Source organism: Bactrocera neohumeralis, chromosome 2, assembly GCF_024586455.1.
Source record: "Bactrocera neohumeralis isolate Rockhampton chromosome 2, APGP_CSIRO_Bneo_wtdbg2-racon-allhic-juicebox.fasta_v2, whole genome shotgun sequence".
In the NCBI taxonomy this organism is placed as follows: domain Eukaryota; kingdom Metazoa; phylum Arthropoda; class Insecta; order Diptera; family Tephritidae; genus Bactrocera; species Bactrocera neohumeralis.
In genome coordinates this window covers 60,401,303-60,416,643 of record NC_065919.1, presented here as the reverse complement: position 1 = coordinate 60,416,643, position 15,341 = coordinate 60,401,303, and the positions used below count along the sequence as shown (strand labels likewise).

General features: G+C 35.7%; 1 protein-coding gene across 3 annotated transcripts in view; it reads left to right on the top strand.

The window, feature by feature from the left end:
- LOC126751535 (cytotoxic granule associated RNA binding protein TIA1) overlaps positions 1-15,341 on the top strand; it is a 183,670-nt gene that overhangs the window by 41,548 nt on the left and 126,781 nt on the right. For all 3 annotated transcript variants that reach the window (XM_050461878.1, XM_050461880.1, XM_050461879.1), the window contains exon 2: positions 6,466-6,607. In XM_050461878.1, coding sequence (XP_050317835.1) covers positions 6,466-6,607 — 142 coding nt within the window. The remainder of the gene's footprint in view (positions 1-6,465; positions 6,608-15,341) is intronic.

The following is a 15,341-nucleotide window of genomic DNA, read 5'->3' as shown; positions in this document are numbered from 1 at the left end:
CAGAATTTATCTTGTAAGAATATATAGATTTGTATAGTTGAAATTTGTGTAGCCAAAAGCTTTTATACTCTGAGCAGGCTATATTTAGTTTGTAACATTCAGAAAGGATAATGGGAGACTAGTTCAGGTATATACTTATGTACATAATGATGATATGCATATAAATGATCAACGTGACATTTGCCTGTTCTTCTGCTTGTGTATACGTAGCTAGTCCCTCAGTTTCTGAGATATCGCTCTGAAATTTTGCACACGTTCTTTCCTCTACGAGAAACCACTCATTTGTCATACAAACTGAACGATCCAAATCATGTCATGGTATGGAAACGTTTTTATTTGAAGAAATGGTTTGAATCGGATCACTGCATAAAGTTCTAATATGGAATTTTTTGTATTTGCGAGGGCCAAGGGAAGGTTTGGTGCAGCCAAATTTAAGGTATTTTTTTTTTAAGTTAACAGGGGAAGATGTGTAAGTCTATACATTGGAAACGTCGTTTAGATTTGGTAGAGATTAATAAAAATTTAATAACTGTTAGTACTTCGAGCTCATCTTGCGACGATTAAGATCTCTAGATAAAGGTATAAAAATTATAAAACGGCTGCGTACACCACAGCTTCCTCGAAAGGACTTACCGCAATGGTATATTTGAATATATTTGTGATATTGTTTGTATATATGTATGTATGTATGTATATTTTGGAACATATGTATGTATATAGTTGAAAACATTTGTGGGTCGCACATACAAGAATTCGTAATTTGGCGAAACACAGAAACGACATTTGCACTTTCGGTGCTAAGAATTTACTACAGCAAAGCATAACACTACCCTTTATTTATCAGCACAGACTTTACTGCGTGTCATCTGTTTTGCTTGCCATTGTTTGTGTATGTTGCCTCTTGCGCTTGTTGCTTACTGTTCGCTCCTTTAACGCTACGCTGCACCCACACACACACGGTCACAGAGACAGCGCCCAACCAAATAGTGTATTTCATCGAAATTCTAATTTGTTGAGTTCTTGCGGTTGACCGCAATTGTCCTGCTCGGCCAAAATAACGGACTGTGTCCCAAGGTAACTGTTTGTGCGAGTCTTTAATTGTGGCACTGTCACATTGGCAATGATGTGCTCGCTATTGCTAATGTCCTTATTATGCAAGAGTGTGTATGTGAAAATTCTGTGTGTGCGTCTGTGCGTTTATGTGAGTGTGCGTGCGCGTAATTGTTGCTGTCCTTTGTTGTCTTCTGCACTGCTGCTCCGTGTCATTTGCGTAATTTTCTGTTTGTGCGTGGTTGTTGTTGGTGTGTTGGTTTTTTGCTTTGTCTGTTGACACATAAAAATTTCACACAGAATGTGCACGAGCAGGACACGCCCTTTAATAAACTCAAGTAATGTGCACATTAACCAAATTCATTTGCCGCCCGGCCCCTCTCCCCCTGCGCTGCTTTTGTCACCGTGTATACGCTGCTGATAAATTAATGTGCCTGTGTGCGTGTGTAGATTATGTATGTATGTATGTGTGTGTGTCCTCGTAGACAAATGAGCAGGCGTTTGAAGGGCGTTTGCGGTTGGCCATTGCAGATATTTGACCTAAAGCATATTTCCTGTCTTCCAGCAGCGCTCTAATTTAGCTTGCTTCCACTGCCATTGCCAAGTGCTCTTGTTTTGTTTTCCTTAATACTATTTATTTTTTATGTGCAACTCCCCTCTATTTCACTTTCGCATAGTTTAACTTTTGTTTGTTATTTAGAAATTTCATCTCTCGTTTTCCCTCATTTCGAATGAAAATTGTTTATTGAGCAATTTGGATTTTGTCTGTTGCATTCTTTGGTTATTTGTTTTCATTTTCCGTCTTCATTTCGCTTATGCAGTTGTGCTTCGTTTGTGTTTTTGTTCGAGTGTTCGTTTTATTTTGTGTCACTGACAGCTGCTAACGGTATTAGCGGTTGTTACCCAGTGAATCAAAGTGTTTGAATTTTTTGTTCTTTTCTTATATTTTTAGTTTTTGTTTTAGTTTTTGCAAACGTTATCAAAGAATTAAATAAAATCGAAATATTTTCCTTTATACCGGCAGTTGGTTTATTTTAATTTTGGAAGTTTTTGTCGAACAGTTTGAGTTGATCTATAATAATTAGAGAGGATATTAGAATATTTGAAGTATTCTTCGAAGGAAGCTAGAAACAATTTAATTTGAATGTGGAATATATGAAAATAGTTTTCTGTGGTTTTAGATGCCTGAAGCCACTTTAAAGTTTGAACACTCGAAAAGAATGCCCCACTAAATAGTTCATATATAATTCAAAATAAATATCGACCATTTTTAAGCAGCACATACTTATGTTATATTCCAAAAGCTTTAGTTCTCCAAATTTTCAGGTTTTGTATGGATTTAACATGCCTATTTACACCATTTTTTCCGATATTGCATTCAGGCATTAATACATGAAAACAATTCATATATACTAGTGTGAATAAAAAACGAGTACGACTTTTTAATTTAAATTACGCGCAAAAACCCATTCGTCGAAATCTTTTTTTTAGGTGGGTTTGTCAGTTTGTCTGTATCATATTTCACATCAAAATAATCATCAGTTTTTAGTATACGCTTGTCGTTCTGAAGTACATAAAGTATATTCGGCGATTTTTATGAAGAGTGAAATTATTCAACAAAGAAGTCACTTAAATTTTGGGTGAGGAATAAAATTTCTGGTGCCCAAACGCTTAGAATGTTGAAGAAAGCCTTTGGTGATAATTATTTGTCGGTAGCAAGTGTTTTTGATTGGCACAAATTATTCGAAGAGGTTCGAGGACGCGTTGACGACGAACCAGGTCCAGGACGACAATCAACATCAACTGATGATCAACACTTCAATAAAATTAGAGAATTGGTGCTTGAGAATCGACGATTAAGAATTAGACATCTTACTGGCATCGCTGGAATATCAGAAGGGTCAGTGAAAACCATTTTGAAAGATATTTTGGTTCTAAGAAAAGCGAAAGCATGATTGGTTCCATAATCACTAATTTTTTTCAAAAAATAGAGTCGCACTAACGTACATATGTGAAACAATACTTTCCGACTACCATAATTTCATAAAACGTATCATCATCACCAGCAATGAGTCATGGATCTATGACCCGTAAGCAGCGAGAAACCGGCTGAATATCGTGGTAAAAGTGAGCCGAAACCAAAAAACCACGTCAAAGCAGATCAAAAATCAAGGTTATTTTGACAGTTTTCTTCGATTGTCGAGGTGTGGTGCATTCCGAATTCCTTCCAACCAGTCAAACTATTTATTTGTGTGCTATGAGTCGTTTGCGCGTAGCTGTAAAAGAGGTCAGATTATCTTATAAGTTTTTCGTCAAATTTTCAACTGCTATCATGCCGCAACCCCCGTATTTGACTGATTTTACTCCGGCATATGGCTATTAAGCAATTTCAAGCGACCGCTTCGGTCTATTTTGTGTAAACTGTAAACATTAAACGGTACTGGTTACGCACAATGAAGGCTATTCTGGAAATTGTCGTTAACAACTGTTTCGAGGATTGAAAAAACGTTGGCAGAAATGTTTTTGAGCTAAGGGTGACGAAATAGATTTTAAAAAATAAATTGTGAACAAAATCTTTCTTTTTGCTCATAGTAATATGCTTGGGAATTACAATTGTATGACATCTCTTAGCTATTATGCCGAGACGTAATTTTCAAAGTGAGACAAGTTTAAGGAGGTAGCCTGTCTGAGGTATACAGTTATTCTTTTTAGCTTACGCTTCGGCCGTAATTGTACCTATTTCGTATGGGAGTAAATCATTCAAGCTGTTCATATACTGTAGTCAAAGGATTTAAAATTATATATGGCATAGACCTTTAAGACTCCACTGAATGAATACCCAAGTGGTAAAACGACCTAAACATTTTAAGTCCTCTACCATCAGCTAATAGTATACTAATATTTCACTAACCACTATTGCAAATAATTATTGAAGTTGCTTAGGATTAAATTCATGCAATATGAGTGCTTTTACCGTATTCTTTAATTCGATTTCTGTCAAGGCATTAATTTTAGCTAAATATTTATGATCATTTTCTACTGAAAATTGTTTACCAAATATTTTGTAGTATGATTTTCTCAGAATTTTTATTAAGAATTACTAAGAGTTTCTGAACGTTTACAACCTTATAAAGTACTGAAAGCCTTCCAATTGCTTATATATTTTAATAAAGAAATTAGTGGAACATAACATTTTTTGCCTGCTAGCAATGTCGATATTTTCGTTTTCGATGACTCTATCGAGTATTATTGCTTCACCCTCAGTACTGTTCTGAAAGGATGGTAAGGCTTGCGACAACGATGAACACTTTTGTTTAAAGGGATAATGCTCCAAACAGAAGTTTAAAAATTAAAAATTTGGAACGAAAGATAAAAATTTTCACTTAAAAAGAAATAAGAAATGAAGACATAAAAATATCTGTCCCAAACATCCTTAAGTATCGATGAGGAAAAATTTCTTTGAAACTGTATTAAATGTTAATTATAAATCAGCTTAATGAGCACTTCTACAACTCAAAAATTTTACTCAACTCTGTTTCTACAATTTTTCTTTCATTGGATATATTTTTTAAAATCAGCAGAGACATTATCGAAAGCGAACTCTTAGCCAATGCACACGATCTCACTTCTGCTCACACATATGTGTGCTTCGTACCTTGATGATCGTAACGAGTTTTAATGTTTCAATTATAAACAGCATCGCAACTGTATTTTACAAATCTATCCTCCAAACATATACATATGTTTGTATGTATCCCATTCCTCAATATACTACAGGTTTGTTTTGCTGTTTTCTTTCGAGTCACTTGCCGAAGTTTTGGGACGAGCTGTGCGGTCCAGCGCAAAAGTCATTTAGACATATAAATCACATTTATTATGTATGACCTCGTATTAATGAAGCGATGAGTTTGGGTTAAGCGAAATAGGTAGAGGTGTCACTATATTAGGGTGTCTCTCTATTTGTAGAACATCAGTTAGAAAACGAAAGTCGATTTTCGAAATGTGTTGTCTATTATCAAAGTAGTGCAATATAGGAATATGTGTAAGTAAATTAACACTTTATTGCCAATCAAAGAATTCAGTGAAGTTAAATATAAATATAGAGAATATTAGTACTACACGGTTTTCAAATAAAGGTGAAATTATTTACTTTCAAAACAAAAAAGAAACACACTAGAATCGACACAACTAAGTTCTGTATATAACATCATTCAAATGGCCTCCACAATTTCTTTGCAGGAACAAATTCAATGATCCCAATTTTCCTGTACTTTTTCAGTTCCTATGTCCTGAATAGCACGTTCAATATTGACTTCTAAAAATTGAAGAGAGTCGGGTTAATTGCTACAGACCGTTGACTTCAAATAACCCCGCTAAAATTAGTCTAAGGAGTTAAATCACAACATCCAATGTCACAATGTCTTGAAATAATCAAATCTTCATACTTCTCTCGCAATATTTCGGTTCTTGCACATGCTGTGTGGCCCGTATTGTTGGCACCAGATATTGTCAAGATGAACTTCTGCGAAATAAAAAGTTTGTTATCATCGATCTATATCACCCTCCATTGACAGTAACGGTGTCGCCAGCTTCATTTCTAAAGAAGTGCGGACCTATGATTCGAAAGTTTTGTTTATTTGCTCCACCACTCAGATGAAAGTGAGCCTTTTTGAAGAAGATGATTTTCTTAAAAAAATCTTTATATCGTTATTAAGTTATTCCAAGACAGATGAGCAACGGTGTTCCAATGGCTGCAGTTCTTGAGTGAGAATATGTTTTTCAAAATCCGCCAGATTATAGTTCGAGACATTTCCAATTCTGGTTTCTGGTCTTCAATAACACTTGCCTGAATGACAGCAATATTTTCATTACCTCGGACGGTTCTTTGTCTTATTGGCACATGAACATATTGTAAACAATAAACGTACGCTCGAAAATTTCTATAATTTTAATAATATTAATAGACATCACAGATAAGTATATTTGTTTCATATACCACTGACCATAAATACGTATTTTGGTAATTATATTACCCTGGCGCCATATTGTGTTAATTTTTTCAATTAAAATTATTAGATTTAATACTAAACAAATTAAAAAAAAATATTGTCAGTACTTTCATAATTTTCCAAATCTATCGAAATTCTTGTGAATTAGTGGCAGCTTCTGTTCGAACTAAAATTTTTGAATTTTTAAATACTCTACAGTATACATCCTTTACTTTCAACATTTTTACATTAACATTTTTTTACTTTTACAACATTTTCTCGCATCTTGCGGAGAGCAAGTCATCATTTACATATATGTATGTACACATAAGTACAATGTACATATATTCATTTCACTGTAATGTAAATTGTAAATGTTTCATAGCTTTCTTTCATTACCCATTTTCTTATTTGTTTTAATTTCTAGAATGGAAAATTGCCCACAAACATTCCGCTACTCGAAACATCGTTACGCAACAACAATTGGGGTGAAATGCTGTCAGCGCCAACGGACGACGGTGTTGGCGGTGATGTGGACGAAGCGAGCAACGAGCCAACTGAGGTGAAAAGTGAGTATGCCATGTAAATTTATTTGCACCTTAAGTAGGGTTATAAGTACACACGGTTCCACTGAAAATTGTAAATATACCAGCGCAATACATACACACACACATTAGTATTTATGTGTATGTGTTCATTCGTTCGAGCGCTGCTTGTTCTGGTGGTTGGTACGGCTGGCAGCAGAGGTATTTTTTTAAGGGCAATATTTGTGTGTAAAACATGGAATTCGTATTTGCGTTGGTTTTTAATGAGTGCGCTGCAAGTATGTTAGTGTGTGTGTGTATTAGTTTATTAAGAGCACAACATTCTGCCACGGTGTAGAGTGATTGGATGAAGGGGTTTTAATATTACATTATGTTACCCTAGTGGGCATCACAGATGGGTGGTTGGTGGCATGGAAAAGGGTTTCACTCATCTATATGGATGGCATCATTACCTATGGATGTCCGTTTCGGGCACAATGATAGAAGTTTGTAGATAGAAATGCGCTATAAATTAAATAAGTAGTTTATGCATTCTTCTTATAATAATGATATTACGTTAGTGATTGCATGTTTGCATAGTGTATTTAACACGCTTCACTTGCTGTTTTTGTTTTTATAAAATTATATCAAGTACGATCATTAGCACAACGGAAGATCAAGTGTCAGCTAGAAATGTTTGAGACCTCCTAAGATTTTTACCGGGATCGATAATTTTGCATTATTGAGACTGGTACTGTCTAACCTCTCCAAGATAAAAGGGTAGACAAGTTATTGTGTGTCACTTTTTGGGATTTTGTGCCTCCTTTGTATAATTGATCAATCAGCGACAAAGAACAAATTTGAATCAATAGTAAACAGCTAATGCATAATTCAATATTTGTATGATTAAAATGTTCAACAGTGTTCGAGTTGTATACTAACGGGTGATCCAAGTCGATTTACTTTTTTCAAAAGCGTTTTTTTTTTGACAGATCACAAGTGATTCGTGTCAAGCTAACATGCTATTTTTGTTTAGTATTTTTATACCCTGAACAGGGTATATTAAGTTTGTCACGAAGTTTGTAACACCCAGAAGGAATCGTCGAAGACCCTATAAAGTATATATGTATATAAATGATCAGTATGTCGAGCTGAGTCGATTTAGCCATGTCCATCTGTCTGTCTGTCTGTCCGTCTGTCTGTATATATACGAACTAGTCTCTCAGTTTTTAAGATATCGTTTTGAAATTTTGCAAACGTCATTTTCTCTTCAAGAAGCTGCTCATTTGTCGGAACGGCCGATATCGGACCACTATAACATATAGCTGTCATACAAACTGAACGATCGGAATCAAATGCTTGTATGGACAACTTTCACATTTGACAAGATATATTCACGAAATTTGGTATATGTTATTTTTTAAGGCAACAATGTAATCTCCGAAGAAATTGTTCAGATCGGTTAACTATAGCATATAGCTGCCATACAAACTGAACGATCGGAATCAAGTTCTTGTATGGACAACTTTCACATTTGACAAGATATATTCACGAAATTTGGTATATATTTTTTAAGACAACAATGTATTTTGTTCAGATCGGTTATCTATAGCATAAGGCAACAATGTAAATCAAGTCAACTTTCACATTTGAGATAATTCACGAAATTTGGTATATGATTTTCGGTTAACTCCGAAGAAATTGTTCATCATATAGCTTCCATACAAACTTAACACATAGTTACTAACAGAAATGCACCTGTGAAGGGTATTTAGCTTTGGTGCAACCGAAGTTAACGTTTTTTCTTGTTTGTCATTAAATTAAAAGAGATAAGCTTCACAAAATAAATGCTAAAGATAGCTCTTTCGAATGATAATAAACATTCCTCATTAAATATGAAGTTCCTGTGTTTTTTCTTTTAAAACGTTGAGAACCTCGAAATCGATCACCCTACATATCCAATAAATTTACTTCCTTGTGTACTTGCTGTACCCATGTATTTATATGTCTTTGGATATAAATACAACTCATCGAAATCTTCCAACATGTGCTCATACGCAAACCTCATACATTTTTACTCGAGTATACCTCACATGATTGGCATCATTATTTCATTACTCAAGTAATTGATCGGTTTGATTGAAGCAACAGTCGCAACGCACTCGATTGTGATTGCCGAAGAATAGATTGTTCGTGTTGCGTCAAATCAGTATACGCTGGTTCTTACTTGACGCGATCAACAGTGTTTGATCTGACTTAATCATTCCAGATTTCTTGTCCCAATTTCAACCGGCTTTTCACAAAAGTGAAGAGGTTTACCGCATTTACAGGATACCCCTATGGAGGGCGATTTTGAACTTTTTGAAAATCTCCACGTCAAGGAAAGCAGAAAGAAGCCTACTGAGCACTATAAAACATTCATCAAAGACAACTGCATAGGGGTTTACCAAAGTAAACAGGACTTTTTGAATCTAGCGTTCCTTGGTGGCGTCATCTATATGGCGACTAGTGCGTTAGAATCTGCCATCTTTACCAATTTTCCAGTGAGAATTACATGACATTTCATAGATTGGAAGGGAAGTTATTGCGTTTCAATTGTCATTATGTTCGTGTTATCGGTGCGAAAATGAGCTTCGAACACTAAATTTTGTTTTAAAATTGGTAAAACTTTTACCGAAGCGTCTCAATTGATTGCCTATCTCGTAGGGGAGTGCACGAGTGGTTTCAACATTTTCAAAGTGGTTGTGAGGACATAAATGACGATCAACATGTGGGCCAATAAAAATTCGTGATCACCGGAAATTCCATTGAAAATGTGCGTGAATTCATCAAAAATTAGCCGAAACCATCATTGAAATTCATGACAATGAGATTGAACATATCCTAAACTTCGATTTATCGCATTTTGACCGAACATTTGGGCTTACGAAAGGTGTGTGCACGGTTTGTTCCGCACAAATTAACTGACGACCAAAAATTGCTCAGAATCCAACATTCGAAGGACGATTATTTGACCAAAAATCACATTTTAACCATTAACCACTCCCCGTATTCACCTGATATAGCACCGTGCGACCTCAGATGTAGAGGCCATTCAAAACGCTTGCATCGGCACACTGGCGAGCTAAAACACTCGTTTGACATGCTTTTGGAGCGTGCAAAAAGCTGTATTGAAGCAGAATAAAATAAATTGATTTTGCCGGAAAAACCATTTGTTCTGTTTTTTTTTTTAAGTCCTGTTTACTTTGGAACGCATATTGTATTCACAGAGAGCTTGCAAACATCTTTAAAATCTTGTTTCCGACATTCTGGTGTTGCCTCCCGAGATTCGCGTAACCCTGTGCAAATTTGGGCCAAATATTTGACTAGCTTAAACTCCTAGTTACAGCGACTCGACCGTAATATAGAAAATATATTTCGATTCCATATAGAGCACATGTTTTTGTGTAATTTAATACCTTGAATAAGGTATGTTAAAAGGAAACTTTGGAAAGTGTTTATATAAATGAATAACGTGATTAGATGAGTTGATTAAACCATGCCCGTCTGCTTGCCCGTCTATTCTAGTTTCTGAAATATCCACCTGAAAATGTTTTGTCCTTTCTTTTCTTCCCTAGAAGCTGCTTATGTTTCGGATTCGCCGATATCGCATTTAGTTGCCATACAAACTGACTTCAAACTCAAGTCCCTATATGGAAAACTCGGCTAATGTTAAAAAATTTTCGAAACTATCAAAATTTTTAAAATAGTGCCCGAGGAAATAACCCACACTAAGTTTCGTTGAATAGCTTGTCAAATAAAAGTTTAGATCCACAAATATAGCATGTAGCTGCTAAAGAAGCTGACTGATCAAAATCAAGAAAAAGAATTTTTTAAGTCTTGTGTGTTATAAAAAATGCATCTGTGAGGTGTAGCGAAGCTTCCATGCAACCAAAGTTAAACTTTTTTCAAATTTTAACTATCACTAGCTCATAAAATTGTATAATTTTCTGTCTAAAATAATTGACTTTGCAATGAAATAGTGTAACAATTTATTTCGCTCGTCGATATTAGCATATCGAATCAATTCTGATAAATCAATTGCTAAATAACGTCAATGTTTCATAATGCTTGCATAAATACTGCATTTGAGCTTACAAAATATCACAATAAATAAAACCGGAAATAACCTGTGCATACAATTAATAGCCAGGGCTGAAACTCAAAAAGTGGCTTTAGATGAAAACGAAAGGAAATGAAAAGGAAATTTCATGGTTGCATGTGCCCTTTCAACTCACTTACACTTACATATGTATGTAGATATGTATACTTGCTTATATTAATAAAAAAGTTTGATTGCAAACTTTCACCAGAGACGTTTTTGCTGCACAAATCTCGGCTGGCGCGCGCGCTGCGACGACCAGTCGGTGAGCAGAAGCGTGAATGACATAATTCGTGATTTATTTGCATTATGCTGTCATCTTCTGCACTAAACAGAGCGCTGCACTTACATTAATAGCAATATTCTAAATGCGCACAGACATACAAACACAGACATTTATAGTACATGTGCCATTTACTTTTTAACGAATACGCGAAAACTTTTTTGCTAAAAAAGCACAAAAACGGAAACCGAGCAAAATGCTAAACGACGAAACTTTGTTAAATCCATGACCAGTCGCAAATATAAGGCTATTATGTAAGTTTGTATGTATTATTGTTGCAGCTTTATTCTGCTGCTGTTACCCACTCTCTCTCTCTCTTTTGCTGTTGTTGTTGCTGTTGCGGTTGTTGTCGCCGTTGTCCGACAATCAAAACTGTCACTAAAGAAATCTGAACAATTTTTCACAGCGTCGACATTTCATACGCAGCTGCAACAATTTCGTAACAGCTGGCAATTTGGAGACACCTCCACTATCACTCGCACTCGCTGTAGTCTAGATACATACTCATGCTTTTACATATCCATACAAGTAGCATGTGTACATACATATGTAAGTACATGTAATGGAACTAGTTCGGATATTTGCGTATACTTATATAGTATGCATATTGATTTTGTGTTTCATTACTAGCGATCGGATAAGAGGCAGGAAAGTGATATCAAAACCTCAACTTGTATGCGTGGTTTGGCCAAGGAGTTACATAGGTTTACAGGACTCAAAAGTTCGATTTTTTTCATTATTCTATTTTTTCTCGAAATTGTGATTTTGAATTCTCGGGAACTACTCAACTGATCTTCATGAAATTGTATATAAGTCTTTGACGTAAAATAAAGACTTAGATGAAACATTTTTTTCGATTACAACTATTTGAAAAAAAATGTCGCGAAATTTTCACTGAGATTTTAATTTTTTTTTTATAAAAATGTCTATCAAGCATCCAATTTTCAGCTTTTTTCCTTCTGAAGTTATGCGCTCCCAAATATTTAAGTCTTGACCTCCGAAACGCGTTACAGTCAAGAAGGAAGTGTTAGGGGGTTTCTACCACATCTTCTTCCAAACAGCTTCTGCAGAGGGCGTCTCGTAAGATTCCCAGCCTTACATAATGACGTCAATAGGAAAATGATCTGTAAGCTTGAGAAAGGCCAGCCTTACTGAGGGCAAAGAGGTTACTAAATCACTTGTGATCGATTTTGGTACAAGAGACTTTTGCGACAGCGCATGTACCGATGGTGGCTCAGTGCTGGCCAAGCTTCCGCGAAGCTCAGCTTTCTAGTAGTAGAACACAAGAGAATACGTGAGCATCGACCCGCTTATATTCTACCAAAAGCGGTTCTAGGGTACCTTTCCTTGCTGGCTCATAAGTTTTGCAGTTTCCTGCAATTCCACTATGGCCCGACACCCATCCCAGTTTTATCAACAAAATCAGCCCTTAATCGGTTAAGTAAACCCCCCTGCCATTGCTGGTGAGATGACTGAACACTATCCATCATCTCGTCCTTGTCTGCTCTATTGGCAAGCTTTTGCAAGACTGATAAATATTTAAGTAGACACAACTTCGGCGAACCTAGCACGGACAACATTTTTGTGGTAATCTTAACACGCTTTATCGATGTGGGCCAGGTGATTCATTTAAGGAGGTTTTGGGTTCCTCAAAGGATCACTGATGTTAATAATTATATCTCCAACTACAGGTCAAAAGATAGATAATATATCAGGTCGTTAATTAATTTTAATATTGAAATGTTATGATGTAGCATTGGGAAAGTGGTCCAACAATAGTTTAACTATATTTTTGGTGAATCTTATAAACGAAAGAGTTTTATAAAAAAACAGTGCCACCAGGTTCGTCGATGAGATGAGCGGGTGGATGATGAAGCCATGTTTCCTAAAATGTCACATAAAGTTGCAAACACTCGGGTTTATTACCCTTTAACATCTCCAAACACTGCTCAGAATAATCTACTCGTCTTTGTTTTTGGTCAAAGGTGAGCACACGCGGCATCCACTTTGCACAGAGCTTTCTCATACCCAAATATTCATGAATGATATGATCCTCACTATCAGTTGATATCTTTAGAATGTCTGTTATCACGAACAACTTTACTTTACGATCAATCAAAAATATTTTGTGGACTTCTATAATGTTTTCGTCGGTAACAAGCTCTTTTGGGCGTCCACTGCAGTCACTTCGATGCTCATTTCACCACGTCTAAATTTATCACACCAATCCTTGATGGTTGATTTTCCTGGGGCAGTGTCCGAAAACTCATCTTCAAGCCAAGTTCTTGCTTCAACTGTATTTTGTCCCTATGAAAAGGTTTTATAAATTTTTTTGTATCATAAGTTGCTTGCCTCAAAATGATATTATTCACAAAGTGATGATCCGACAGCTGTTAAATTTATAAACGCCACTTTTGAAGGTTAGCGCTAACTAAAAATTAGTATGGTTTCATTCTAGTAGCGACACCTATATTTTAGACGGACTTAGCAAACGCTTCCCATATATGTATCTACATAAATTGATATTCCCTTTAATAACCATTCCACTTTCACAATGCATTTTTTATGAAGCAAGCCAAACACTTTTGATTTATGCAACAATTAAGAAGTCTTATGATAATGTAAAAAGAATACATATTGGTACATAGAAAGTACACATACACACACATCCCCCTGTAAAAATCTGCTGGTGGTTGTGTCTGCGTCGTTTGCATTCCACTTGCGTGCTGCCCCAGCTGAATGGCATTATTGTGCTTGCATTCACAAGACATGCGTGCAATATTGCGGCCACATACACTTGCCACTTGTCCCATGCAGAGCGATGTACACAAACAGTTAAGGTTTGCGCCGGTGGAATATGCAGGGCAGGCAAATAAAGACATATCAAGAAAAAAGTGGAGTCAGAAGTAAGATGTGGCAATGCATTTTTTCATTCCTTATAATGCAACAAGCTGTTTGCAGGCGCAACTTTGCGTACAACCGCTCTTTCACGGACTCATTTCTTACTTCTGTACATATTCCAATACTTATAAATATGCATAAGAATGCTTGTTTTAACAACATATTTATTTTTATTAGCCAAAGTGAATAGGAGAGAACGTTTTTTCCAATATTGAGCCAGTGAATTTGTTGTTATTTTTATACTACCTGTTTATATTAAATATGTTAATATGCATATGTATCAGTCATAAGCGCTTTCTCCTAAATAGTTCATAAGTCAATTTAAAATAAATTTTTATTTTTCTATATCATCTCAAACTTATTTCCTTAAGAGCATATATAAAATGTGTAATAAACGCTCACATCTATCTTATGGATACTTTACCTGCTACTTATAGTACTTTGTCCTGCACCTTTCGTCTTAATTACATTGAGGTCCCTTACTGCGCGCTTTTGACGATCAGTTTTCAATGCTCGCCTCGTCTTTTATCGCATTTCATTACACTCGCCATTGTTTGTGGTTTCATTGAGACTTGCGAATCGGATTTCTTTTGTTTTCCCGGCGTTGCAGTTGCTCTTCACTTAACTGAAGACTTGCAACCGCATCTCTTGCACACACTTTGAGAAAAGTCTAACAGACAATTGACTTGCTTAAGTGGCAAATTAGATGGCAGTTAAGTGCGATGAAAACAAAAGTGTTACATAAGGCGTTCAAGTGGATTATTGGCTTTGTGGTCGATTTAATGGGTTATTTAATTGATCACAAAGTTATTGAAAGCAAATGTGTTTGTCGGTTACCACATTTTAAATTTTAATAATGTCGGTCGCTAAATGTATGGTAGATGACTGCATTTAAAAATAAGGTAGAGCTAAAATCACTCATTGTAGATAATTTGAAAGTTAAAAGAATTTACATAAATACTTTCGAATTTTTTAAATTATATTTTACAAATATTTGAGAAAAATACTTTTGCCCATCATTGGAAAATGTCGACTTTCCATGTCGCATACTACAGGGTTTCCCAATAAGAGTGACATGATTTCTTTAAAAACAAAAATACTAATTGTTAAGGAAATTCAAATGTTTTTTATTTTTTGCGAGGTCAAATCGATACTTGTAAGCTTTAAATATAATATTATTTAAGTGGCCTCCGTGACTTCTTTTGCAGCAACGATGAACCCAATCGAGTATGTTTTCTACCAAAGCGAGCCGTAGGTATGTTATGAAGTCATTGTTGACTTCGAAAGCGTGGAGAGAGTATGGTTTATCGCTAGAAACCAACGACTTCAACTAACCCCACAAGAATTGGTCTAATGCTGTTAAATCACAACTTCTTTGTGGCAATAATTCGGTTATTGCACGTGCAGTGTGGCACGTAGCACCATCTTGTTAGAACCAGATATTGCCAAGCTCA